The sequence below is a fragment of the Mytilus edulis genome, chromosome 8 (assembly GCF_963676685.1).
Source record: "Mytilus edulis chromosome 8, xbMytEdul2.2, whole genome shotgun sequence".
In the NCBI taxonomy this organism is placed as follows: Eukaryota; Metazoa; Mollusca; class Bivalvia; order Mytilida; family Mytilidae; genus Mytilus; species Mytilus edulis.
The window spans coordinates 35,812,567-35,837,784 of record NC_092351.1 but is presented as its reverse complement, the minus strand read 5'-3'; the positions used below and the strand labels follow the sequence as shown (position 1 = coordinate 35,837,784).

At 33.6% G+C, this 25,218-nt stretch overlaps 3 protein-coding genes and 1 pseudogene across 6 annotated transcripts in view; 2 read left to right on the top strand and 2 right to left on the bottom strand.

The window, feature by feature from the left end:
* Positions 1 to 3,635, bottom strand: part of LOC139486769 (ETS-related transcription factor Elf-2-like) — a 110,358-nt gene extending 106,723 nt beyond the window's left edge. The window contains exons 1-2 of one of the 4 annotated variants that reach the window (XM_071271716.1): positions 3,537 to 3,594; positions 1,177 to 1,283 (exon numbers count right to left, since the gene is read on the bottom strand). The gene's annotated coding sequence lies outside the window, so the exon portion shown is untranslated. Of the gene's footprint in view, positions 1 to 20; positions 78 to 1,176; positions 1,284 to 3,536 lie in introns of those variants that run through there. The other 3 variants (XM_071271715.1, XM_071271723.1, XM_071271719.1) reach the window with 3 other exon arrangements.
* A 4,169-nt stretch (positions 3,636 to 7,804) lies between these two features.
* LOC139486761 (heat shock protein 68-like) lies at positions 7,805 to 10,587 on the bottom strand. The gene is made up of 2 exons (XM_071271700.1): positions 10,369 to 10,587; positions 7,805 to 9,936 (listed from the first exon to the last, which is right to left on the bottom strand). Exon 2 carries the CDS (start codon positions 9,913 to 9,915, stop codon positions 8,002 to 8,004), a length of 1,914 nt encoding a protein of 637 aa, XP_071127801.1. The 5' UTR covers positions 9,916 to 9,936; positions 10,369 to 10,587; the 3' UTR covers positions 7,805 to 8,001.
* A 2,191-nt stretch (positions 10,588 to 12,778) lies between these two features.
* LOC139486762 (heat shock protein 70 B2-like) lies at positions 12,779 to 15,479 on the top strand. Its single transcript, XM_071271701.1, has 2 exons — positions 12,779 to 12,935; positions 13,370 to 15,479. The coding sequence occupies exon 2, from the start codon at positions 13,391 to 13,393 to the stop codon at positions 15,302 to 15,304; it is 1,914 nt and encodes a 637-aa protein (XP_071127802.1). The 5' UTR covers positions 12,779 to 12,935; positions 13,370 to 13,390; the 3' UTR covers positions 15,305 to 15,479.
* Positions 15,480 to 20,142: 4,663 nt separating this feature from the next.
* Positions 20,143 to 22,004, top strand: LOC139486765 (heat shock protein 70 B2-like; annotated as a pseudogene).
* Positions 22,005 to 25,218: the final 3,214 nt, after the last annotated feature.

The window sequence follows — 25,218 nt, the reverse complement described above, 5'->3', positions numbered from 1 at the left end:
AAATGTAAAAAGAAAATTACCTGTCAGAAGTGTCTGTGAAAGAAGAACAAAACTATGATTTTTATACTTCCCTATACAAACTAGAGGCTCTCAAGAGCCTTTGTTTCTCACCTGTCTCTACTTAAGTTTTTGAAATCCTATAAAAAAAAGATAAAAATCCTGACAGATACTTTTAAATAATGATTGAGGCCAAATTTGGTTGAATATTGGCCCTATAATTTATTCATAAATCCTGGTGGCCATCTTAAACAGTAAATTAGCAACAAAGTAGCAACATTTCATCAGAACCTCATAAGGAACATTTATGACATGTTTAGTTAAAATCCAAGCAGTGGTTCTCTAAAAGAAGACATTTGTATGTATTTCCCATAGAGTCCTATGTTAAACTAAGTCCCCCCAATGCGGCCATCTTGGATGATGGATCAGCTACAAAGCAATAACACTTGGTCAGCACCTCATAAGGAACATTCTTGCTATGTTTGGTTTCATTCCATTCAGTGGTTATCTAAAAAAAATACATTTGTATGTATTTCCCTTAGGGTCCTATGTTAAACTAAGTCCCCCAATGCGGCCATCTTGGATGATGGATCAGCTACAAAGCAATCACACTTGGTCAGCATCTCCTAAGGAACATTCATGCTATGTTTTGTTTCATTCCATTCAGTGGTTCTCTAAAAGAAGACATTTGTATGTATTTCCTATAGGGTCCTATGTTAACTAAGTCCCCCACTGGCAGCCATCTTGGATGATAGGTTGGCTTCAAACTAAGTTCAAAGTAACAACATTAAGTCAACCCCTAATAAGGAACATTCATGCTATCATTGGTTTCATTCCATTCAGTGGTTCTCTTAAATAAGACATTTGTATATATTTCCCAGACTGGGTCCTATGCTAAACTAAGTTCTCTGCTGGCAGCATCTTGGATGGTGGATTGACTACAAAGTAACAACACTTGGTCGGTACCTTATAAGTAACATTCATGCCATGTTTGGTTCCATTCCATTCTGTGTAAGTGGTTCTCTAAACAAAGTTCAAAATGTAAAAAGTTAACGGTGTCGACGACGGACAATAACAAAGAACAATGGACACCAAGTGATGAGAATAGCTCACTTGGCACTTGGGGCCAGGTGAGCTAAAAACAAAACAAGCATTCATATGATATATAATTTTAACAACCTGTTATTTTTCTCAAGACATGTTTGCCTGGCCTTTCATTAAAGATGATCATGACCATGCACTAAATGTGTAACAGTGATTCCTGTCTGGCAGTGCACTCTTTCCTTCTGGAAGGATAAATTAGTGAACATTCCTTGGCATAATTTTCTTAGGGTTTCTTTTTTGAAAGATTGATTGCACATCCAGTGACAAATACTTCAGGCATGCGTTCAGGACAAGAACAACTATACAATAAATACAATCCGTTGGTCCTGTATACTTAGTCTATTCTTCAAGTTTTGCATTGTTTAGTCTGGTACTAGTATTCAAGAAAACAGTATATATGCTAAGTCTGGTATTCAAGAGCAGTGTTTGCTTAGTCTGGTATTCAAGAAAAGCAGTGTTTGCTTAGGCTGTCATTAAAGAAAAGCAGTATTTGTTTAGTCTGGTATTAAAAAGGCAGTGTTTGCTAAGTCTGGCTTTCAAGAGCAGTACTTGCTTATTATGGTATAGAGAGAAAGCAGTGTTTGCTAAGTCTGGCTTTCAAGAGCAGTACTTGCTTAGTCTAGTATAGAAGGAAAGCAGTGTTTGCTTAGTCTGTCATTACAGAAAAGCAGTACTTGTTTAGTCTGGTATTCAAGAAGAGCAGTAATTGCTTATTCTGGTATTTAAGAAAAAGCAGTGTTTGCTTAGTCTGGTATTCAAGAAAAACAGTGTTTGCTTAATCTGTCATTAAAGAAAATCAGTACTTGTTTAGTCAAGTATTCAAGAAAAGCAGTGTTTTCTTAGTCTGTCATTACAGAAAAGCAGTACTTGTTTAGTCTGGTATTCAAGAAAAGCAGTGTTTGCGTAGTTTGTTATTCAAGAAAATGTAGTGGTTGCTTAGTCTGGTATTCAAGAAAAAGCATTGTTTGCTTAGTTTGTCATTACAGAAAAGCAGTACTTGCATAGTCTGGTATTCAAGAAAAAGCAGTGTTTGCTTAGTTTGTCATTACAGAAAAGCAGTACTTGCATAGTCTGGTATTCAAGAAAAGCAGTGTTTGCTTAGTCTGGTATTCAAGAAGAGCAGTGTTTGTTTAGTCTGTTATTCAAGAAAAGTAGTGTTTGCTTAATCTAGTATTCAAGAAAACCAGTGTTTGCCTAGTCTGTTATACAAGAAAAGCAGTGTTTGTTTAGTCTGTTATACAAGAAAAGCAGTGTTTGCTTAGTCTGGTATTCAAGAAAAGCAGTGTTTGTTTAGTCTGTTATTCAAGAAAAGTAGTGTTTGCTTAATCTAGTATTCAAGAAAACCAGTGTTTGCCTAGTCTGTTATACAAGAAAAGCAGTGTTTGTTTAGTCTGTTATACAAGAAAAGCAGTGTTTGCTTAATCTGTTATTCAAGAAAAGCAGTACTTGTTTAGTCTGGTATTCAAGAAGAGCAGTAATTGCTTAGTCTGGTATTCAAGAAAAAGCAGTGTTTGCTTAGTCTGGTATTCAAGAAAAAGCAGTGTTTGCTTAGTCTGGTATTCAAGAAAAAGCAGTGTTTGCTTAGTCAGGTATTCAAGAAAAGTATATCGTATATATGCTTAGTCTGAGTATTCTGAAAGAGCAGTGTTTGCTTAATCTGTTATCATGGTTATTCAGGAAAAGCAGTGTCTGCCTAGTCTGGTATTGAAGAAGAGCAGTGTTTGCTTAGTATGCCATTCAAGAAAAGAAGTAAATGCTTAGTCTGGGAATTCTGGAAGAGCAGTGTTTGCTTTATAGTCTGGCATTAAAGAGAAGCAGTATCTGCTTAGTCTTGTATTCAAGAACAGCAGTGTTTGCTTATTCTGGTATTCAAGAGATTACCCCCCCCCCTTTTTGTTCAGAGAAGCAGTGCTTGTTAGCTAATCAATTTCTGGTATTCAATAAAAAGCTGTGTGCATTTACTATATATGATATTAAAAAAGGTATCTGAATGTGTATCTGAACAAAATCATTATATGCGATGTGCGAGTGATAATCCTAAGTCATAATATATTGATGTAAAATATTCTATCCTACGAATATCAGCTGAATAACTAGGTCAAAAATTCAAAATATGTCAAGCATGTGGTTCCAGGTCACGTGAGCGTGACGGTCAAAACAAAAATAATATAAGGCGCAAAATTAGACAACGCCCCTAAGCTTCTTACACAGGATTGACAATAAAACGTTTTCTGTTTTGGAGGGGTCTCGTTCAATTGTGGTGATCTATAGAAATATTTATATATAAAATTATAAACAACTTTGAAACTTCGCCCAAAACAGCTAGTTTTATATCCGACAGTCCACATAATAAGCCAGGCTCTGTTACCGTATACCTATATAATTATTAGCTCTTCCCTTAATATTTTGCATGCATGCCATGTATAAATACTTACTAATTTGCAACACAAATACGTTCCTTGCTTTGCTACTGATTGCAAAATTGGCTAAATAAATACACATTTGGATTTTCCCTTTCTACAGCTGATTTGATTGGCTAATCATAAGTTATCTACAGGTATAAGGTCGAGATAACATGAGGTAATTTCCCGCGCTAAGGTGTTTCTTACAAGAGAACAAATTTTGTAAAAGTTAATTTTAAGAATGAAAGTTGTAGTTACGTTTGAAATAGAATTAATTATTTTCTGGATTTATGATTATAACAATTCGTAAAAGTACATGCAGTAGATTCTCAGTATAAAAAAACACAGAATATTTTATAAGTTTACACAAATTAAAAAAAAATTATGGAATTTTAAAACATAGCAAAACGTTATGTTTAAGAACTGAATGCTCCTTTTTATAATTATATAGGGACACGCGCGAAAAACGCATAGTCAGTCATACTACAATTTGCGCACAATAAATGCTTTTTGCAATCCTTTTAATCTTTTCTAGGGAACAAGTGAAAACTTCAATGATTTGCCAAAAATCTTAAATTTTATTGAAGCGATCACTGATACAGTAAAAGTAATATTTGTTCTGTAATTTTTTTTTTAAATAAATGGTTTAAAATATAATTTTATATAGTTAAGACTGATTTCATAAGAGTAAAACTGTTTGTTTTGTAAAGTCAAAAGCAATGGATCGACCAACGAAAGGCTTAAACAATTTTCTGAAGAAGAAAACCTATATGCCATATTCTGTCCACCATCCAACTAAAACTTATAAGCTAATACAAAGTAAATTTTCGCTTATGCCTTTTTGGATCGTCAACATCATGTTGCTCCTTTGTCCCTATCGAGGTCAAGAGTACTGTAATAACTTTTTTCACTTCAATTTCGCTTTTTTTTTATTGAAGAAAATGCTGGTGTCCGGGAAATATTGGTGTCCGAAACTGATTTAATTTATTTCAGGCTAATATTTATCATGCAATCTAATTGCGCTAATATCTAAGCTTTTCTTCCATAAGTTTAAAACATATTCTATTGTGTGATTTTTTTATGGATATATCTGTTGATCGAGTGATTTATTGTTGTTTGCTCAACGCCCAGTGGCAAATATTACTGACATGCATATTCAGGACGATCTACATATTGAAACCTCGTCACGGCCATAATGTTGATAAATATCCAGAGCATATTCATATGTAAATTCTGGATTTTTCATCACAGAGTTTTAAAGTTACCTGTGGTATTTTTAAGTTACACGTGAGAATATCAACATTGCCAAAAAGCGAATTTAAATATCATACCAATGAAACTGTTTTCCTCGGACATGTTGAATAAAGAAAGATAACTCAAAGATATTTTAATGCTGTTTATCACGTTAGTTCATACGTGTTTCTCGTTTCTCGTTTTTATATTTACATTAGACCGTTGGTTTTCCCGTTTGAATGGTTTTACACTAGTAATTTTTGGGGCCCTTTGTTTTGCTGTTCGGTTTGAGCCAAGGCTCCGTGTTGAAGCCGTACCTTGACCTATAATGGTTTACTTTTATGAATTGTTACTTGGATGAAGAGTTGTCTCATTGGCACTCATATCACATTTTCCTATATATATGACTTTATTCAGATGTCGTTGTCTTTAGAATTAGATGCGACTGTCATACAAGTGAGAGGTTTAGATAGCTTTGAAACCAGGTTTAATCCACCATTTTCTACATAAGAAAGTGCCTGACCAAGTCTAGAATATGACAGTTGTTATACATTCGTTTGGTGTGTTTGAGCTTTTGAATTTGCCATTTGAGAGGGGGGCAAGGGGTTTAACTGTTATGCTGTTATGGGGCAATTTAATTCTTTGTTATCTGTTATTCTGAAAATATATTTGCTGTTAGCTGTTATTGTCCTATTCTTTGTTAGCTGTTATTGGGCTTTTGGTTTTTTTGTTATCTGTTATTGTGATAATGTATTTGCTGTTAACTGTTATAGAAAATTGAAATGTTAGCATTTTTTACAGCAAATTTTCGGTAGAAATTGGAGATCATTGGACATTGGGGTATACCACTACTGATAAGTTGTCCCGTATTCGGAGAAGGATTCCATTAACATATACCCATCACAGAAGTGAGGTCCAGGACAATTCTAGTACTAGTATATCTTAAGATTATCCTTTGTAATAAATTCCATTTTTTGGAACATGTATTTAGAATTATTTTATTTTTTTGTATGAGGATAATGTTCCTTGTTTCCCGTACCAGCTTATTAAACATATGGCCAAGAATATCTGACAAGAATCTCAATTAAGGACTATAGGTCCTTACAAACAGTTAACCTTTTATTTAATATGATACATTGACTCAGCTCTGTGATTCTTTTCAAGCAGAACCAAACACATTGTACAATGAAAGTTCCAACCATGTACTGGGTTCCGAAGCTGCACATAGCTCATTACAAACAAAGATTTATTTTGTCTTCAAGCCATTATTCCCGTACTAAACTATGTATTCTACTTACTATTAGTACACTTGGTGCAATCAAAAGCCTGATAAAAAATTGTTCAAATTGAGCCTATGAAAATAGTGGAGTAAATTACTTTTGGAGTGTCAAAAATTGGTTCGAGGTACTTGATAAATTGCATGTTTATAATTGGTGCTTTTGATTTTTCTACCCTATATACCACTTTGCCTCATAGTCTTATTAAGAAAAATTCACACACCTCATTAAATGGGCATTTAAAAAAAGTCAGATGCGAATATATATTTTCAAACTCTTTTAGGTCATTTTTCAGTAGCAACAAACACAAGTACTATATGTCAATTCGCTGTTTCAGTAATAGCTATAACGTAAAATCTAAAATTTATAAAAATTGGAAGGGAGCTCATGTCAATAGATATAAATAATTCACCAAAATTCCGTGCTTTGTGAAAGGATTTTTGAGATATTATCAGAAAACTGAAGAAAAAAACCATTTTTATTAAATAAAACCCCATTACTCAAAAACTTTAACTCTGAAATTTATCAAAAAACGAAGGGGAGCTCACATCAATAGATATAAACATTTTTCCAAAGTTTTATGCAAATTGGTTAAAGAGTGTTGGAGTTAATGTTTGACATGTTGACGACAGACGGACAACAGTATTCCATAATACGTCCCGTAAACGAACATCATATAAAAATATACTGAGTAGTGAACACATTCTAGATACATAATTTTAAGAATATGTTCATAGAAAATGGAATTCATTACAAAGGATTATACCCGTAATAAGAAATACTGGATTTGTCAATGACCCGACTTATTTTAATATTTCATTTACTGTTATCTGTTTTTGTCCATTTTAATTCCTTGTTATCTGTTATAAGCCAAATCAATTTGCTGTTTTGCTGTTATTGGGACCCCCTTGTCCCCCCTCATTTGATAAGAGACTTTCCTTTTTGAATTTTCATCGGAGTTCAGTATTTTTGTGATTTTACTTTTCACACAATCGTGTGGTGCGAGTACCGTTTATATATATTCGAGGCTAGCAAATAGTTACTGGAAGATGTTCGTTTTCATTGCATGTGCATACTTACAGTGATAATCTGAGATTGTTCAATGTTGTTGTTCTGGGAGTCTTTTTTTTTTTGGTTCCAATGTTTCTCAATATTTCTATTATTTTAAATTATTTTGCAGTGAGATATTTCAAACACCTTATGGTAATTTTGTCATGTTAATCATTCATTAACGTTTTCATATTTTCTCTGTTCTTACCATTTAAGATAACTTCTTTCTTTCCCACTGAAATTGTTTATCTTTCGGATAACAATCCAAGTTTTACCCATTAAACATCCGCGTACACTGACAACAATATATAAATGAATTTACATTAAAATAATTGAGCTTTATTTGTCAGTCTGCACTTAGTCTTAGGATGAACATTCGTATCAGTGCAAAAATTTCAGCACAATAAAAGCTTGTATGTGCCTATCCCAAGTCATCCTGTAATTCAGTGGTTGTTGTGTGTTGCTTATTTGTATTAGGCCTTTAATTTCTCGTTTGAATTGTTTTACTTTTGTAATTTCGTGTCCTTTTATAACTGACTATGAGGTATGGTCTTTGCTTATTCTTGAAGACCATACGGTGCTTTCCGTGTCATTTAAGTCTATTGTCGAGAGTTTTCTCACTGGCAAACATTTCACATCATATTTTTGTCTTTTCATATCATGCAAAAGCACAGCTTTGCTATATTAAACGTTCATGTTGCCAACTACTAGTATATTCTTTAAATAAAGTAACATTATTAATTTCTTCACAAGTTTTATTTCTGAACAAAATATTGAGATTTAAACATAACATTTTACAATAAATGTTAACTGATAACAACAATAAATATTAATCGATAATATCAAATTGTAAATACAGTAGTTAAAACAATAAATGTTAACTACTGTAATTATAATACAAAGTAAAGGTAATTGTCAGTTTACAAAGGGCTATGCTTTTAATCAACTTCTTCTACAGTAGGTCCATTAGATGTGCTTTGTCCTCCTGTGCTATTTGATTGTCCATTTTGAGCACCACCATGAAGTTTTGACATGACGGGCGTACATACTTTCTCTAGTTCTTTCATTTTGTCATCGTATTCTTCTTTCTCTGCCAGAGAATTATTGTCCAACCATTTAAGTGACTCTTCGCAGGCTTTGCCTAAATCATCTTTGTCCTGTGTTGACAGCTTGTCTCCAGAATCTCCGATAGCTTGCTTAACACTGAATATGTAGTTTTCTAATTGATTTCTTGAAGTGATACGCTGGGTTTGTTTTTCATCTTCTTCTTTATATTTCTCAGCATCAGAAACCATTCGATCAATGTCCTCTTTACTGAGTCGTCCTCTGTCATTGGTGATTGTAATTTTCTTAGAATTTCCACTGCTTTGGTCTTTAGCCGAAACATTTAAAAGTCCGTTTGCATCAATATCGAATTCCACTTCAATCTTCGGCACACCTCGAGGAGCTGGAGGTATACCAGTGAGATCAAACTTTCCTAAATGATTATTGTCTTTGGTCATAGCCCTTTCACCTTCAAAAACCTGAATGCTAACTGCTGGTTGGTTGTCGGAATATGTTGTAAATATCTGTGAAGCCTTTGTAGGGATTTTTGTATTCCTGTCAATTAATTTGGCCATTACACCACCTGCAGTTTCAATACCCAGGGACAATGGAGCTACGTCAACTAAAAGTACATCTTTGATAGTGTCGCTACGATCGCCTGACAGGATAGCAGCTTGGACGGCTGCACCGTAAGCAACAGCTTCATCTGGATTGACAGATTTATTAAGTTCTTTACCATTCATAAATTCTGACAGCATTTTCTGTATTTTTGGTATCCTTGTTGAACCTCCGACAAGTACAATCTCTTGAATACTACTTTTATCAAGTTTAGCGTCTCTTAAAGCTTTTTCAACTGGTTCCAGTGTTGTTCTGAACAAATCTGAGCACAGTTCTTCAAACCGTGCTCTTGTTATTTTTGTGTAAAAGTCTGTTCCCTCAAACAATGAGTCTATCTCAACGTTTGCCTCTGTACTGCTTGATAATGTTCTCTTTGCTTTCTCACAAGCAGTTCTCAATCTTCTGAGTGCACGATTGTTACCAGAAATGTCTTTACCACATTTTCTCTTGAATTCATTTACAAAATGATTGACCATTCTGTTGTCAAAGTCTTCGCCACCAAGGTGAGTATCTCCGGCTGTTGAGCGAACTTCAAATAAAGAACCCTCGTCTATCGTAAGTATAGAAACGTCGAATGTTCCTCCTCCCAAATCAAATATTAATACGTTTTTCTCGCCTGATAAATTCTTGTCCAGACCATAAGCTAGAGCAGCAGCTGTTGGCTCATTTATTATTCGTAGTACGTTAAGTCCTGCAATGAAACCAGCATCCTTTGTGGCTAGTCTTTGAGAATCATTAAAGTATGCAGGTACTGTGATGACGGCATCCGTAACTTTCTGTCCGAGATAAGCCTCGGCAGTTTCTTTCATTTTAACCAATACCATTGAACTTATTTCTTCTGGTGTAAATGTTTTTGTTTCTCCTTTGTGTTCAGCTTGTAGTTTTGGCTTGCCTCCGCTGTTGATGACTTTGAATGGCCAATGTTTTATGTCTGACTGAACTGTTGAATCACTAAAATTTCTGCCGATCAGTCTCTTGGCATCGAATATTGTATTTGTAGCGTTCAATGCGACTTGATTTTTAGCTGCATCACCAACCAGTCTTTCAGTATCCGTGAAAGCAACATAACTTGGAGTTGTTCTGTTACCCTGGTCGTTGGCTATGATGTCTACTTTTCCATGCTGGAAAACACCAACACAAGAGTATGTTGTTCCTAAATCAATTCCGATTGCTGGACCTTTTCCTGCCATATCTCAGTAGTAATTTATAATCTGGAAAGATAATATATATATATAGTTATTTCTGTTATATATCTGTATAATTGAAGTAAACCCAACTTTAAATTTGCTTGGAAAGTGAAACTGCGAAATATTACGAAAAGTAGTTTGAATCACCTGATCTGACCTGTGAATGATCAATAATGTGTATCTTATTAGGAAAGAAAATAGGCTCAAATGTAACTAAAATATTCTTTATGAACTATGTTTTATTGTTTTTCAGTGACTTAATTCACACAGATTTTTTATATTTACAGCCTTAACTGGGCAGAAACACAAAATTTTAAAAACAAAAAAAGGATGCAATACTGTTACTTATTTCAACACTTCTAGGATTCAATATTGATACATCGAAAATAATTTTGAGCATATATTAAATTAACTATAGACTATTCGTTGTTATTCAGTAAGAAATTAATTACATACCAGTATATATTATATATCAATTGTTGATTTTTCTTTCGTAATCTCCTGTTTGTAAATCTTTGCACTTTCAATCGTTGTCTTTTTTCTTATGATTCCTCTCTTTACAACATCGCCTTTATATATACTTTAAAAACGAAGGTTCGTGATCATTCAAGAAAAGCTAAAGATAGAAAATTATTTTTAGTTCGAAGTCCTCTGTTATTATCCTTCTAGAAGAATGATGACATCTAATAATATCGAAGGAATATTGGGAATATAATGTCTATTTTTAGGACAGTAAATATAAATACAATTCATCTAGCGTTGATCTCAAACTATTCTCGAATGTTGTCGAAAGTTCAATTTTAAAGTTTTTGACGCAAAACCAAGTTTGACGCAACACCAAGTTCTTTACAAAACAGGATATTAATAGATTAAAGTTTTTTGTTAAAGAGGATTTGATTAATTTTGTCTGTTTCCGATTTATAAATAAATTTCAACTAAATATTATATACAACATGTAGTGATAAAAATACCTGATATACCAGTATATGTTATTTACCTTTTAGTTGCCAGAGATAAGCGTAAATAAATATCAAAATCTACCACATATTACGAATGTAGTTACAATCTAACATAAGTTTATGAACAAAATAATATAAAATTAAAATATCTTTATTCCTAATCAAAGAGCAACACGAATCACAAATAAAATTGAGAATGGAAATGGGGATTGTGCCAAAGAGACAACAACCCGACCATAGAAAAAAACAACTGACTGAGCAGAAGGTCACCAACAGGTCTTCAATGTAGCGAGAAATTCCCGCACCCGGCCGGAGGCGTCCTTCAGCTGGCCCCTAAACAAATATATACTAGTTCAGTGATAATGAACGCCATACTAATTTCCAAATTGTACACAAGAAACTAAAATTAAAATAATACAAGACTAACAAAGGCCAGAGGCTCCTGATTTGGGACAGGCGCAAAAATGCGGCGGGGTTAAACATATTTGTGAGATCTCAACCCTCCCCCTATACCTCTAGCTAATGTAGAAAAGTAAACGTATAACAATACGTACATTAAAAGTCAGTCCAAGAGATGTCCGAGTCTGATGTCAGAACATGTAACCAAAGAAAATAAACAAAATGACAATAATACATAAATAACAACAGTCTACTAGCAGTTAACTGACATGCCAGCTCCAGACTTCAATGATCTTCAATTAAACTGACTGAAAGATTATGATTTCATTATATGAACATCAGGCACAATCCTTCCCGTTAGGGGTTTAGTATCATACCATCATAACATATATGAGAAGAACATAACCCGTCAGTGGCGGATCCAGAGGGGGGGTTCCGGGGGTCCGCACCCCCCCTTTATTTTGGCCGATCAATGCATTTGAATCGGTACATATGTTTGCACCCCCCCCTGCACCCCCCCTTTGCCCTGGGCTAGCACCCCCCCCCCCCCTTTCGAAAATTCCTGCATCCGCCACTGCCCGTGTCATGCCAACAACTGGTTTTTGAATAAAAGTTTACATATAACATCTAACGTTCACTTATGGTGAAAAATGGTAAGGAAGTTAGAAATATTACCTCGTCGAAATTTGCGCTTTTTTTTATAATGACCCATATATATTATATAAAGTTGCTGCTAGCCCAAATATTCAGCATGTGTATGTCGGTCCGTCCCCTCGTGTCAACAGCAAGTAAAATAGCAGTGTACGTGATATCATAGATGCAGCTGACACAAAGGAATAACACTTGTTAAAAAGTTATTTATGTTTTTGCTTTACCTGTATCAAAAGCATGCATTCAAGGTATCAGCAAATAACTTGGACTTTTGTTTGCATTTATAACTTCCTTACCATTTTTCACCATAAGTGAACGTTAGATGTTATATGTGAACTTTGTGATTCGTGTTGCTCTTTGATTAGGAATAAAGATATTTTAATTTTATATTTGTTCATAAACTTATGTTAGATTGTAACTACATTCGTAATATGTGGTAGATTTTGATATTTATTTACGCTTATGTCTGGCAACTAAAAGGTAAATAACATATACTGGTATATCAGGTATTTTTATCACTACATGTTGTATATAATATTAGTTGAAATTTATTTATAAATCGGAAACAGACAAAATTAATCAAATCCTCTTTAAAAATAAAACCTTTAATCTATTAATATCCTGTTTTGTAAAGAACTTGGTGCTGAGACTTGGTGTTGCGTCAAAAACTTTAAAATTGAACTTTCGACAACATTCGAGAATAGTTTGAGATCAACGCTAGATGAATTGTATTTATATTTACTGTCCTAAAAATAGACATTATATCCAATATTCCTTCGATATTATTAGATGTCATCATTCTTCTAGAAGGATAATAACAGAGGACTTCGAACTAAAAATAATTTTCTATCTTTAGCTTTTCTTGAATGATCACGAACCTTCATTTTTAAAGTATATATAAAGGCGATGTTGTAAAGAGAGGAATCATAAGAAAAAAGACAACGATTGAGAGTGCAAAGATTTACAAACAGGAGATTACGAAAGAAAAATCAACAATTGATATATAATATACTGGTATGTAATTAATTTCTTACTGAATAACAACAATAGTCTATAGTTAATTTAATATATGCTCAAAATAATTTTCGATGTATCAATATTGAATCCTAGAAGAGTTGAAATAAGTAACAGTATTGTATTCCTTTTTTTGTTTTTAAAATTTTGTGTTTCTGCCCAGTTGAGGCTGTAAATATAAAAAATCTGTGTGAATTAATAGTCACTGAAAAAAAATAAAACATGGTTCATAAAGAATATTTTAGTTACATTTGAGCCTATTTTTTTTCCTAATAAGATACACATTATTGATCATTCACAGGTCAGATCAGGTTATTCAAACTACTTTTCGTAATATTTCGCAGTTTCACTTTCCAAGCAAATTAAAAGTTGGGTTTACTTCAATTATACAGATATATAACAGAAATAACTATATATATATATTATCTTTCCAGATTATAAATAACTACTGAGATATGGCAGGAAAAGGTCCAGCAATCGGAATTGATTTAGGAACAACATACTCTTGTGTTGGTGTTTTCCAGCATGGAAAAGTAGACATCATAGCCAACGACCAGGGTAACAGAACAACTCCAAGTTATGTTGCTTTCACGGATACTGAAAGACTGGTTGGTGATGCAGCTAAAAATCAAGTCGCATTGAACGCTACAAATACAATATTCGATGCCAAGAGACTGATCGGCAGAAATTTTAGTGATTCGACAGTTCAGTCAGACATAAAACATTGGCCATTCAAAGTCATCAACAGCGGAGGCAAGCCAAAACTACAAGCTGAACACAAAGGAGAAACAAAAACATTTACACCAGAAGAAATTAGTTCAATGGTATTGGTTAAAATGAAAGAAACTGCCGAGGCTTATCTCGGACAGAAAGTTACGGATGCCGTCATCACAGTACCTGCATACTTTAATGATTCTCAAAGACTAGCCACAAAGGATGCTGGTTTCATTGCAGGACTAAACATACTACGAATAATAAATGAGCCAACAGCTGCTGCTCTAGCTTATGGTCTGGACAAGAATTTAGCAGGCGAGAAAAACGTTTTAATATTTGATTTGGGAGGAGGAACATTCGACGTTTCTATACTTACGATAGACGAGGGTTCTTTATTTGAAGTTCGCTCAACAGCCGGAGATACTCACCTTGGTGGCGAAGACTTTGACAACAGAATGGTCAATCATTTTGTAAATGAATTCAAGAGAAAATGTGGTAAAGATATTTCTGGTAACAATCGTGCACTCAGAAGATTGAGAACTGCCTGTGAGAAAGCAAAGAGAACATTATCAAGCAGTACAGAGGCAAACGTTGAGATAGACTCATTGTTTGAGGGAACAGACTTTTACACAAAAATAACAAGAGCACGGTTTGAAGAACTGTGCTCAGATTTGTTCAGAACAACACTGGAACCAGTTGAAAAAGCTTTAAGAGACGCTAAACTTGATAAAAGTAGTATTCAAGAGATTGTACTTGTCGGAGGTTCAACGAGGATACCAAAAATACAGAAAATGCTGTCAGAATTTATGAATGGTAAAGAACTTAATAAATCTGTCAATCCAGATGAAGCTGTTGCTTACGGTGCAGCCGTCCAAGCTGCTATCCTGTCAGGCGATCGTAGCGACACTATCAAAGATGTACTTTTAGTTGACGTAGCTCCATTGTCCCTTGGTATTGAAACTGCAGGTGGTGTAATGGCCAAACTAATTGACAGGAATACAAAAATCCCTACAAAGGCTTCACAGATATTTACAACATATTCCGACAACCAACCAGCAGTTAGCATTCAGGTTTTTGAAGGTGAAAGGGCTATGACCAAAGACAATAATCATTTAGGAAAGTTTGATCTCACTGGTATACCTCCAGCTCCTCGAGGTGTGCCGAAGATTGAAGTGGAATTCGATATTGATGCAAACGGACTTTTAAATGTTTTGGCTAAAGACCAAAGCAGTGGAAATTCCAAGAAAATTACAATCACCAATGACAGAGGCAGACTCAGTAAAGAGGACATTGATCGAATGGTTTCTGATGCTGAGAAATATAAAGAAGAAGATGAAAATCAAACCCAGCGTATCACTTCAAGAAATCAATTAGAAAACTACATATTCAGTGTTAAGCAAGCTATCGGAGATTCTGGAGACAAGCTGTCAACACAGGACAAAGATGATTTAGGCAAAGCCTGCGAAGAGTCACTTAAATGGTTAGACAATAATTCTCTGGCAGAGAAAGACGAATACGATGACAAAATGAAAGAACTACAGAAAATATGTACCCCCGTCATGTCAAAACTTCATGGTGGTGCTCAAAATGGACAATCAAATAGTACAGGAGGATACAGCTCTTCTAATGGACCTACTGTAGAAGAAGTTGATTAATAACATAGTTTTGAAAACTTACACTTACCTATTTTTGTTGTTTACAGTTGTTTCAATTTGTTGTTATCAGTTATGTTTTTATATTCGAATGTTAAGTTTATGTTTTTATATTCGAATGTTAAGTTTATAACTCAATATTTGCTTTGAAAAATAATAAAATGTTATGAAATTGAAATTGTTTACGTTATTTAAAGAATACATACTCACTATAGTTATCAAAGGTACCAGGCTTATATTTTAAAACGCCAGACGCGCGTTTCGTTTACATAAGACTCATCAGTGACGATCAGATTGGCTGGCGATATACTCGGGGTCGAAACGTCCACCAGCAGACGAGACACCTGAAAGAAGCAGAACACAGTCATTACTCGATGAACATGCCTTTCAAAGTTCGTTATGTCTCTGTTGGCATGCCCCCATTAAACCCTGGTCGTTGGATGGTAATTCGCTTTCAGTGTAAAAATTACGGCATAATTTATGGAATCTTACAACACTGGTTATTATACAAAAGACAAACTATTTAAGTTTGGAAACACACATTTTTGTTTTGGTTAGATAAATGAAATAAAGGACACATTGCATATTCAATTTTTAATTTCATGTAAAGATGTTTTTTGAGTGTTCATATAGGAAAACACAATGTAACGACTAACGTGTACAATTGAAAGTGGTTGATATATCTAGGAACTAGTGTCATCCTTCTGCATGACCTTGTGGTGTATAAATCTGAGGCATTCTCAAGCGATTGTCTTGTTATAATTTTGTTTTTATTTTGTGTTTTATATACTGCTGTTTGTTATTTTGCAAATTTTCGGGTTTATGTTTTGGCCAATTTTGACAATCTCTTTATGTCACATTTTATCATCCTTTGGTATCCATTGCCTCTTTTGTCTTGCTGAGATTTAGAGTAATTATATATACTAGTAAAAAGGCAGCAGTAGTATACCGCTGTTCAAAAGTCGTAAATCGATTGTGAAAATACAAGTTCGGGTTACAAACTAAAACTGAGGGAAACACATCAAATATAAGAGGGAAACAACGAAACAACAGAAACAATAAAGTGCAACAAAAAACCAAACGACAATGAAACACACACAGAAATAAACTATAAGATAACAATTCTGTTTTCCTGACTTGGTATATATATATAGTCCATCAGTGTTAGAATCAGATTGTTATGCTGACAAATTTTTATCCCTCAGCGGGATTTGAACTAACATCTTTGATACACTACAGCACCAATCGTTTAGCCTCATGTCCAAAGATCTAGACCACTCGACCACATCAGCTATATAAAAATATGCATTCAATAGTAGTGTTACCTTGTCACATTATGCAAATATAGAGATAGATATGATATAATAAATGCATTTTAAGCGTTTTAGATGTCATATCTAAGATCTTTACTTTCTACCTTACTGGGCTGAAACCTGCAAATTTATTTTTCACTTCTATGGCAATTACTCCTAGCATTGCAGAGCCGCCTTATTCCCTTTTTTAACTATAGCTGATAAAAGCCAGCTTTTGTTTCGTGAGGTGATATTCTCTCGTATGGCGACTAATCACAATACACATTACAGCTTCCTACTCATCTCATCTGTATATTTGAAGGTTATGTAATCAGCTTGTTAGTAAACATACGTAAGTATATATAGATATCAACATATCTGACATTATATTTTTATGTCATATCAACATCTCATCTTAAAGTTTTGTGAATAGGACAGGAAATAGTGCTTATTGTGCTACAACGGGTGGTCCCCCAACGAGTTCCATTTGAAGGATTTGACCTCAAAATAATCTGTGAAAACATCAGGCCGTAATGTTGATTACATTCAGGATTTTCCTTTCAAAATGTTTCATAGTGAGTAGCCTTTTACATCTGACAATGAATTGTCAAATACGATTTTATTACTTTTGTTCAATATAATACCAAATAAGAACTTTTTTCATATTTTTATTTGCCAATGTTGTTAACAAAGAAGGATAACTCAACAACATTTTAGGAAACATGGCTTAAATCAGGTTTTATGATCTTCACAGAATTATGAGACGTGTCCAATCGTGAATGCCCAGATAGCTTTGCATTTTGCAGGATGGCAGGAAAGGTTTCAAAGGGGCACGCCTTTACCCGATTTGATGATCATACTTAAACAGGTTTGTTTTAAATGTTCGAATTCAGTTTTGTAGGTTTTCAATGTTGTGGCTCTCTAACTGATGTTTTCTTTTTTTTTTTATGTCCGATTTTTCTTAATAATTTCATAGAATAGCTTTATTTTGTTTTTCGAGGCTAACCATCAAAAATATTTTATTCCAAATTTTACACTTTAATTTATGGAAAAATCTGGTTACAAAATATCTTTTTTATCAACTTGGGGATCAGAATAATTTTTCAAGAAAAACATAAACCCCTCCCCACTTTACGTCAAATAGTTATTCCCTTAGTGGGGTAATATTTCTCACCTGATATCTCATATCTATGTCATTGTCACTTGTTCATTTAAAAAAAATCTTCTTTTCTTCAACTATGTTAGCATTGATCTTCTATTCACGCAAACAAGCCTGATATATTATCTAAGTTTCATAGTACCCCACTAGAGCTATAGCAGTCATATAACAATCGTCGGATTTAAAAGTACCTTTCCATTAATTTTCAATCTGAAGGTCTCTCTGAGGTTAACGAAAACGGTGTCAGACTTGTTTATTGTTTAAAGGTTAATCTCACAATAAAACAAAAACACTTATTGGGGTTGGGTTGGTGTAAAGGTTAGATGTATGTTTCTAATTTAATTTTTGATGACAAAAACGTTTGACCGGAATAGTCGTATATGCTCTGTTACTGTATGTCCGCAGTTATAATAGTAATAAAAAACTCATGAAGATATAAGAGCCATTGGTGGACTAATGCTGTTTTCTGCTATATGGTCAGGTTGTTGTCTATTTGACATAATAGTCCCCATTTCAACTCAATTTCATTTCATTTGATATTTTAGCTATTTCTTGTGAATAAAGGGAGTAATGGATTGTAGGGTTACGAAACAGCAATGAAGCGTCGCAGAAAAATAATAAAAGAGACACCGAGAGTTAAATCATGGTCTTCCAGAATAAACAAGGGCCGTTTATACATGTTCCGGACCATATGAGTATTTGGACCATACGCGAATAGTCATGGCAGTATGGGTATATACTCATTTCTAGTTGTCACGTCATTGAAAAGATGATATCAAAGGTCATCTTATTATATCAAAATAATAAAAAGATTAATTAAATAAAAATAAACAATTTCATGCATTCTATTTTACTCACTAGTCACAACTATAGTAAACGCACTTTATACCGATTTGTTATTTTTAGCGAATGACAATATGTCGACTTGACAAGATATTTTCTAAAATATCTTAATGAACTGTTACGGAATGTCCCAAGTATCCCAGTATCGCTGCGCGCAGCTGCTTAGAAGGCTAGCTTTTTAATCGAAAACGAAAAATGTAACTGCAAATTAAAAGATCGTGCACAACCAAGACGTGCAAATGCAGAAAAGATATGGTACTGCGTGGAAGTAAATGTCCCCCATAAGCATACATGCAATAATATAATTACCGATGGAAACTAATTGTGGCATCGATATTTTATGTTTATGTAGCCTTTGAATTACAAAATTAATACATTTTCATGTTATCGTCATTGTTATATTAGATAAAGTTTATTGTATTATTGAAACGTTTCTAATACATATTTGAAAAAAAAAACCATAAGGTCTGAAATACTCATATGGTCCGGCCAGTTAATAACCGAACGAGAATATACTCATATGGTCTGACCATACGCGTATGGTCCAAATACTCATATGGTCCGGAACATACACACTATATCAAGCTATAATTATCGCCATGTAGTAACAAATGTGAAAATCAAAGTTCTGACAGCAACTTGAAATTTCCCATAGGCTAAAAACATGAAGATATAGAAGAAGAGTTATGATGTACTTTAAGCAAAAATCCCAAAAGTATTTATATTGTGTCATAAAGCAAATGTTTTCGTTCAGTATATGTTTAATTGATTTTGCTTATGTTTCTTCTTGGTCGAGTTAAGTCATTTGAATGATATGTTATAGTTTGTCTTACTATGTTCTATGTTATAATGTGTTCTACTGTTTCCGATTAGGTTGAAGGTCGGTCTCTATTAAAACCTTTTAAACCGCTGCATTTGTTTGCACGTGTCCGAAGTAAGAAACTGTTGTTCAGTGGTTTTCATTTGTTGATATGGTTCAAAAGTTTTTCTCGTTTCTCGTTTTTTTTTATATAAATAAAACCTTTGTTTTACTGTTTGAATTGTTTTACACTGGTCATTTTGGGACCCTTTAAAGCCTTTTTAGATACAGTTCTTTCGTTTTCTATGTTGTGTCATGTATACTATTGTTTTTCTGTTTGTCTTTTTCATTTTTAGCCATGGCGTTGTCAATTTCTTTTCGATTTATGAGTTTGACTGTCCCTCTGGTATCTTTCGTCCCTCTTTTACTGATTTTCAGATTATTTATTTCAAATCAATATAATCCCTCAAAGAGGTAAAGGTTTGTAAGTATTGAGATTAACTACTTTTGAAATTTCATATCAAAGTTTAGCTGTTGTAGCATTGTGTTTTGCGAGCGTTTGATTTACAAAATTATAAGCGTGGTATGTTTGATAATTTCATTAATGTTTATCATGATTGACATGTGTGCTGTCAAGAGCAGTTACTTTGCTTGTTATCAATAAATTAATAGCTTAATTTCTGCCATTACCACTTTTAAATTTTTCTTTTCAGATTATTTATAGTAAACAAAAGTGACATAATTTGATATGGCAGTAAAAAGTCCAGCAATTGGAATTGATCTTGGAACAACGTACTCTTGTGTTGATGTTAATTTTCCGGCATGGAAAAGTGGATATCATTGCTAACGACCAGGGAAACAGAACAACTCCAAGTTATGTGGCTTTCACGGATACTGAAAGACTTGTTGGGGATGCAGCAAAACATTAAATTGCTATGAATGCTGAAAATACAATATTCGATGTCAAAAGACTTATTGGCAGAAACTTTAAAGATTCAACAGTACAGGTAGATATAAAACATTGGCCATTTAAAGTGATCAAAAAAGGATGCAAACCAAATATACAAGCTCAATACAAAGGAGAAACAAAGACATTTTCCCCAGAAGAAATAAGTTCAATGGTATTGGTAAGAATGAAAGAAACCACTGAAGCTTATCTCAGACAGACAGTCACAGATGCCGTAATCACAGTACCTGCACACTTTAATAATTCTCTAAGGCTAGCCACAAAGAATGCATGTTTTATTGCCGGACTTTATGTACTGCAGATAATGAATGAGCCAACAGCCGCTGCTTTAGCATACAGTCCAAGAATTTATCGGGCGAGAAAAACGTTTTAATATTTGATTTGGGAGGAGGAGCATTAGACGTGCCAATTGTTACAATTGTTGAAGGTTCATTGTTCGCTCCACAGCCGGAAATAGTCACCTTGGAGCCGATGATTTTGACAACAGAATGGTTAATCATTTTGTAAACGAGTTCAAGAGAAAGTATAAAAAGGATATTTCCAGCAATAATCTTGCAATGAGAAAACTTAGAACAGCCTGTGAGAAAGCCAAGAGAGCATTATCAAGCAGTACAGAGGTAAGTGTGGAAATTTATTCTTTGTTTGAGGATATAGACTTTCACTCTAAGATAACCAGAGCACGATTTGTAGAACTATGTGGAGATTTGTTCAGGGGCACACTTGAACCTGTTGAAAAGGCGTTACGAGACGCTAAACTTGATAAACGTAGTATTCAAGAGGTTGTTCTTGTTGGAGGTTCTACAAGGATACCAAAAATACAGACACTATTATCTGAACTTATGAATGGGAAAGAACTCAATAAGTCTGTTAATCCAGATGAAGCTGTTGCTTGTGGTGCAGCTGTCCAATCTGCTATCCTGTCATGCAGTCATAATGACATCATAAAAAATATACTTATAGTTGACGTTACTCCTTTTTCCTTTGGAATTGAAGCTCCAGGTGGCGTTATGAACAAAGTGATTGAAAGGAATTCAAATATCCCAATAAAGGTTTCCAAGATATTTTCAACGTATTCAGATAATCAATCTACATTCAGTATTGATGTTTTTGAAGGTGAAAGGGCAATGACCAAAGATAATAGTCCTCTGGGAAATGTCGATCTCACTGGTATAACTCCAGCTCCTCGCGGTGAACCCGAGATTGAAGTGGAGTTTGATATTGATGTAAATGGTCTTTTTAATGTTTCGGCTCAAGACCAAAGCACTGGAAATTCCACAAAAGTTACCATAACTAATGACAGAGGAAGGCTCAGTAAAGCGGAGATTGATCGAATGGTTTCCGATGCTGCAAAATATAAAGAAGAAGATGAAAAACGAAAGCAGTGTCTCACAACAAGAAATCAACTTGAACACTATATATTTCGTGTGAAACAAGCTTGTGAAGAGTCACTAAATTGGCTTGATAATACTTATCTGGCAGAGAAGGAAGAATATGAGAATAAAATGAAAGAATTACAAAAAGCGTGTAACTTTTAATGCCAAAACATCACAATGGTGTTACAAATAGATCGTCAAATAGATAATGTCTGATGACAAAATGACAGTAAATGCTCTTCACAAGAACTTATGTGAAAACATATGACTAAATTTCTGTTTGTAAAGTTACGATTAGCCAGTTTGTTATATATTGATTTCGCTACTCATAAAGGAAGGGGTTTTCTGATTAACACCCCTTCCATTCTATAGAAAATGTTTCCGTTCGTCCGTTTATCGGTCCCATGAAAGGTTACCCTTTACTCTGCAGATAATCAGAGTTTTCCGATATTTTATTGTTTGATTTAATTTAGCATGTTTTATCGTGCGAAACGTTTTCACAATCTTCTCGTATCAGTCTGGTTACCGAATACTGATACGAACTATTAATCGAATATTTGTAAAAAAAAAAATCAAATATGGCGGGATTGCATGACATTTTAATGTCTAATATCTATTCCGTGAAAAGACGTTTTGATTTTGTTTTGTTTTGTTTTGTTTTCTTCATTCGACTTTTTTGTTTTTTTGTGCTGTATGTGTGTTTTCAAAAGATGATTATATTTTGGTATTTTCGAATAGTTAATACGCTTTTCAAACTGACCATGCTTAACCGGAACTTTCTTTGTAAGAGTTATCCTCATGAACACTGTTTTTCTTGTGCGGACTACTTCTTCGCAACCGTAAAAGATAACGAAAAAATTATTTTACCAAATGAATCTTTATATTCTCAGGTTGTTGAGAATAATGTTGATCGAAGAGTTCTGAAGATTCCATATTAGAGTTATTTCCCTTAATGTATTTGACACATAAGAAATGTAAAAGTAACTCTTAAACCATTAGTGATAAAGACCTAAGGTCTTTTGTTTTTTATTTCCTTGGTCCACAAAAAAGAAAAATAGTTCAAGGTCAAAGGTCAAGGTCATGTTATAATTTTGTTTTTGGTTGTTTAAACTACTCTAAGAAACTGTTATAAATTTTTACTAAATTATTAGTTGCGATCAGTCCTAATAAGATTTATTTATTGGAAGCGTTGCGGTAAAAAAATTTAAGAGTTTTCTTCCATGGAATGTTAAATAAAGATGTATTGTAATATAAAATGTTAACAATTCACAGTGGAGACATATTAGGATGCAAGTCATATGCCATTGCACAAGCCAACCAGAAGTGACCTTCTGTAAACCAGTAATTGCTATTGTTACTATTCATTTAATTTAAAAGTATATTGAACAATATATTTTTCGAATCAGTGTCAGGTAAACTGTATTATGATAATAGAAATGACATTTTTCAAACATGAAGTACCAAATTATCTACCTAATTTCAAACAAAAGTATATAGAAATCATATATTTTTTAATCAGCGTACCGTACCTTTCAATGAGGGGGGCAAGGGGGTCACAATAACAGCAATTCAGCAAATTGATTTGGCTCATAACAGATAACAAGGAATTAAAATGGACAAAAACAGATAACAGTAAATGAAATATTAAAATAATATGGTCTTTGACAAATCAGTATTTCTTATTACGGATATAATCCTTTGTAATGCATTCCATTTTCTATGACTATGTTTTTAGTATAATTTATGTATCTAGAATGTGTTTAAATTACTACTCAATATATTATATTATTTATACGCTTGTTAACGTAACGTATTATGGTATACTGTTGTCCGTCTGTTGTCAACATGTCGGACATTAACTCAAAAACTCTTTAACCAATTTGCATCAAACTTTGGGAAATTTTTTATATCTATTGACGTGAGCTCCCTTTTTTTTTTTTTTTTTGTATAAATTTTAGATTTTAAGTTTCTGGGTAATGAGTTTTTATTCAATAAAATTGGTGTTTATTTTCAGTTTTTCTGATAATATCTCAAAAATGCTTTCACAAAGCAAGGAATTTTGGTGAATTGTTTATATCTATTAACATGAGGTCACTTTCAATTTTTATAAAGGAGTAGGTTCAGTAAGACCCCTTTTTGGCCCCAAAATATAGCAGTTTTACAAAATTGTTAAAATGTAAACTTTTAGTTATTCATTGGACAGTAGAATGCTTCTGCTACATAAATATGGGCTGTTTTTGACAATACAATGCACATATATCCGGTACTAGCACCATTAAGTCATGCTAAATTACTGAAATCTTCATAATTCTAGCATTTTAGTAAAATTTTAGACGGTTTTCGTGTAAAACGAAAGTGGCCGCATTCGTGTTCATCCTTAATATTAAAATGTAAGTTGTATTTGATGAAAATACATAACATATATAAAGGTTGAGGATGAACACGGATGCGGCCACTTTCATTTTTACCAAAAACCAACTGAAAAATGACATTTTTCGGCATATTTGGTAGATTTTTCATATTTTAGCTTGAATTGGATGGTTTTTAATAACTAAATCTGTTAAAATCTTTCACATAAACTAATTAATTCAAGTAAAATAGACACTTAAGTGTTTAAAAAGTGGTCAAAGTCTTTCGTCAGATGAACCTGAAATTTGAGGCCAAAATCGGTCCTTACCGGACCTACTCCTTTTAGATTTTAAGTTTCCGAGTTAACGGGTTTTATTAATTAAAAAGGGGGGATTTTCCAGTTTTCAGACATTAACACAAAAATGTTTTCAGCAGTTCTCATGAAACGTTGCTGAAATGTTTATATCTATTGTTGTAAACTCCCTTTCGATTTTTATTAATTTTCGATTTTATGTTATTGAGTTAAGGGATTTTATTCATTAGAAAAAGGTGGTATTTTGTAGTTTTCAAAAGTAACTCAAAAATGCTTTCAGCAGTTCTCATGAAACGTTGGTGTATTGTTTATATATATTGACTGAAGCTCCCTTTGTTGCTAATAAAAAAAATGACTTAAAAGAGTTTGAATATTCTGACATCTAATGAGGTGTGTAAATTTTTCTTAATAAGACAATGAGGCAAAGTGGTATATAGGGTAGAAAAATCAAAAGCACCAATTATAAGCATGCAATTTATCAAGTACTTCGAACGAATTTTGACACTCCAAAAGCAATTTATTCCACTATTTTCAAAGGCCTTATTTGAACAATTTTTTATCAGGTTTTTGATTACAAAGTGTACTAGTAAAAAGAATACATAGTTTAGTAGGGACACAATGGCTTGAAACGAAATAAATCTTTGTTTGTAATGAGTTATGTGCAGCTTCTGACCTAAGTACATGGTTGGAACTTTCATGATAGAATTTGGTTCTGCTTTGAAAAGAATCACAGAGCTGAGTCTATGTACCATATTATATAAAAGGTTAAGTGGTTGTTAGGACCTAGTCCTTAATTGAGATCATTGTCAGATATTCCTGGCC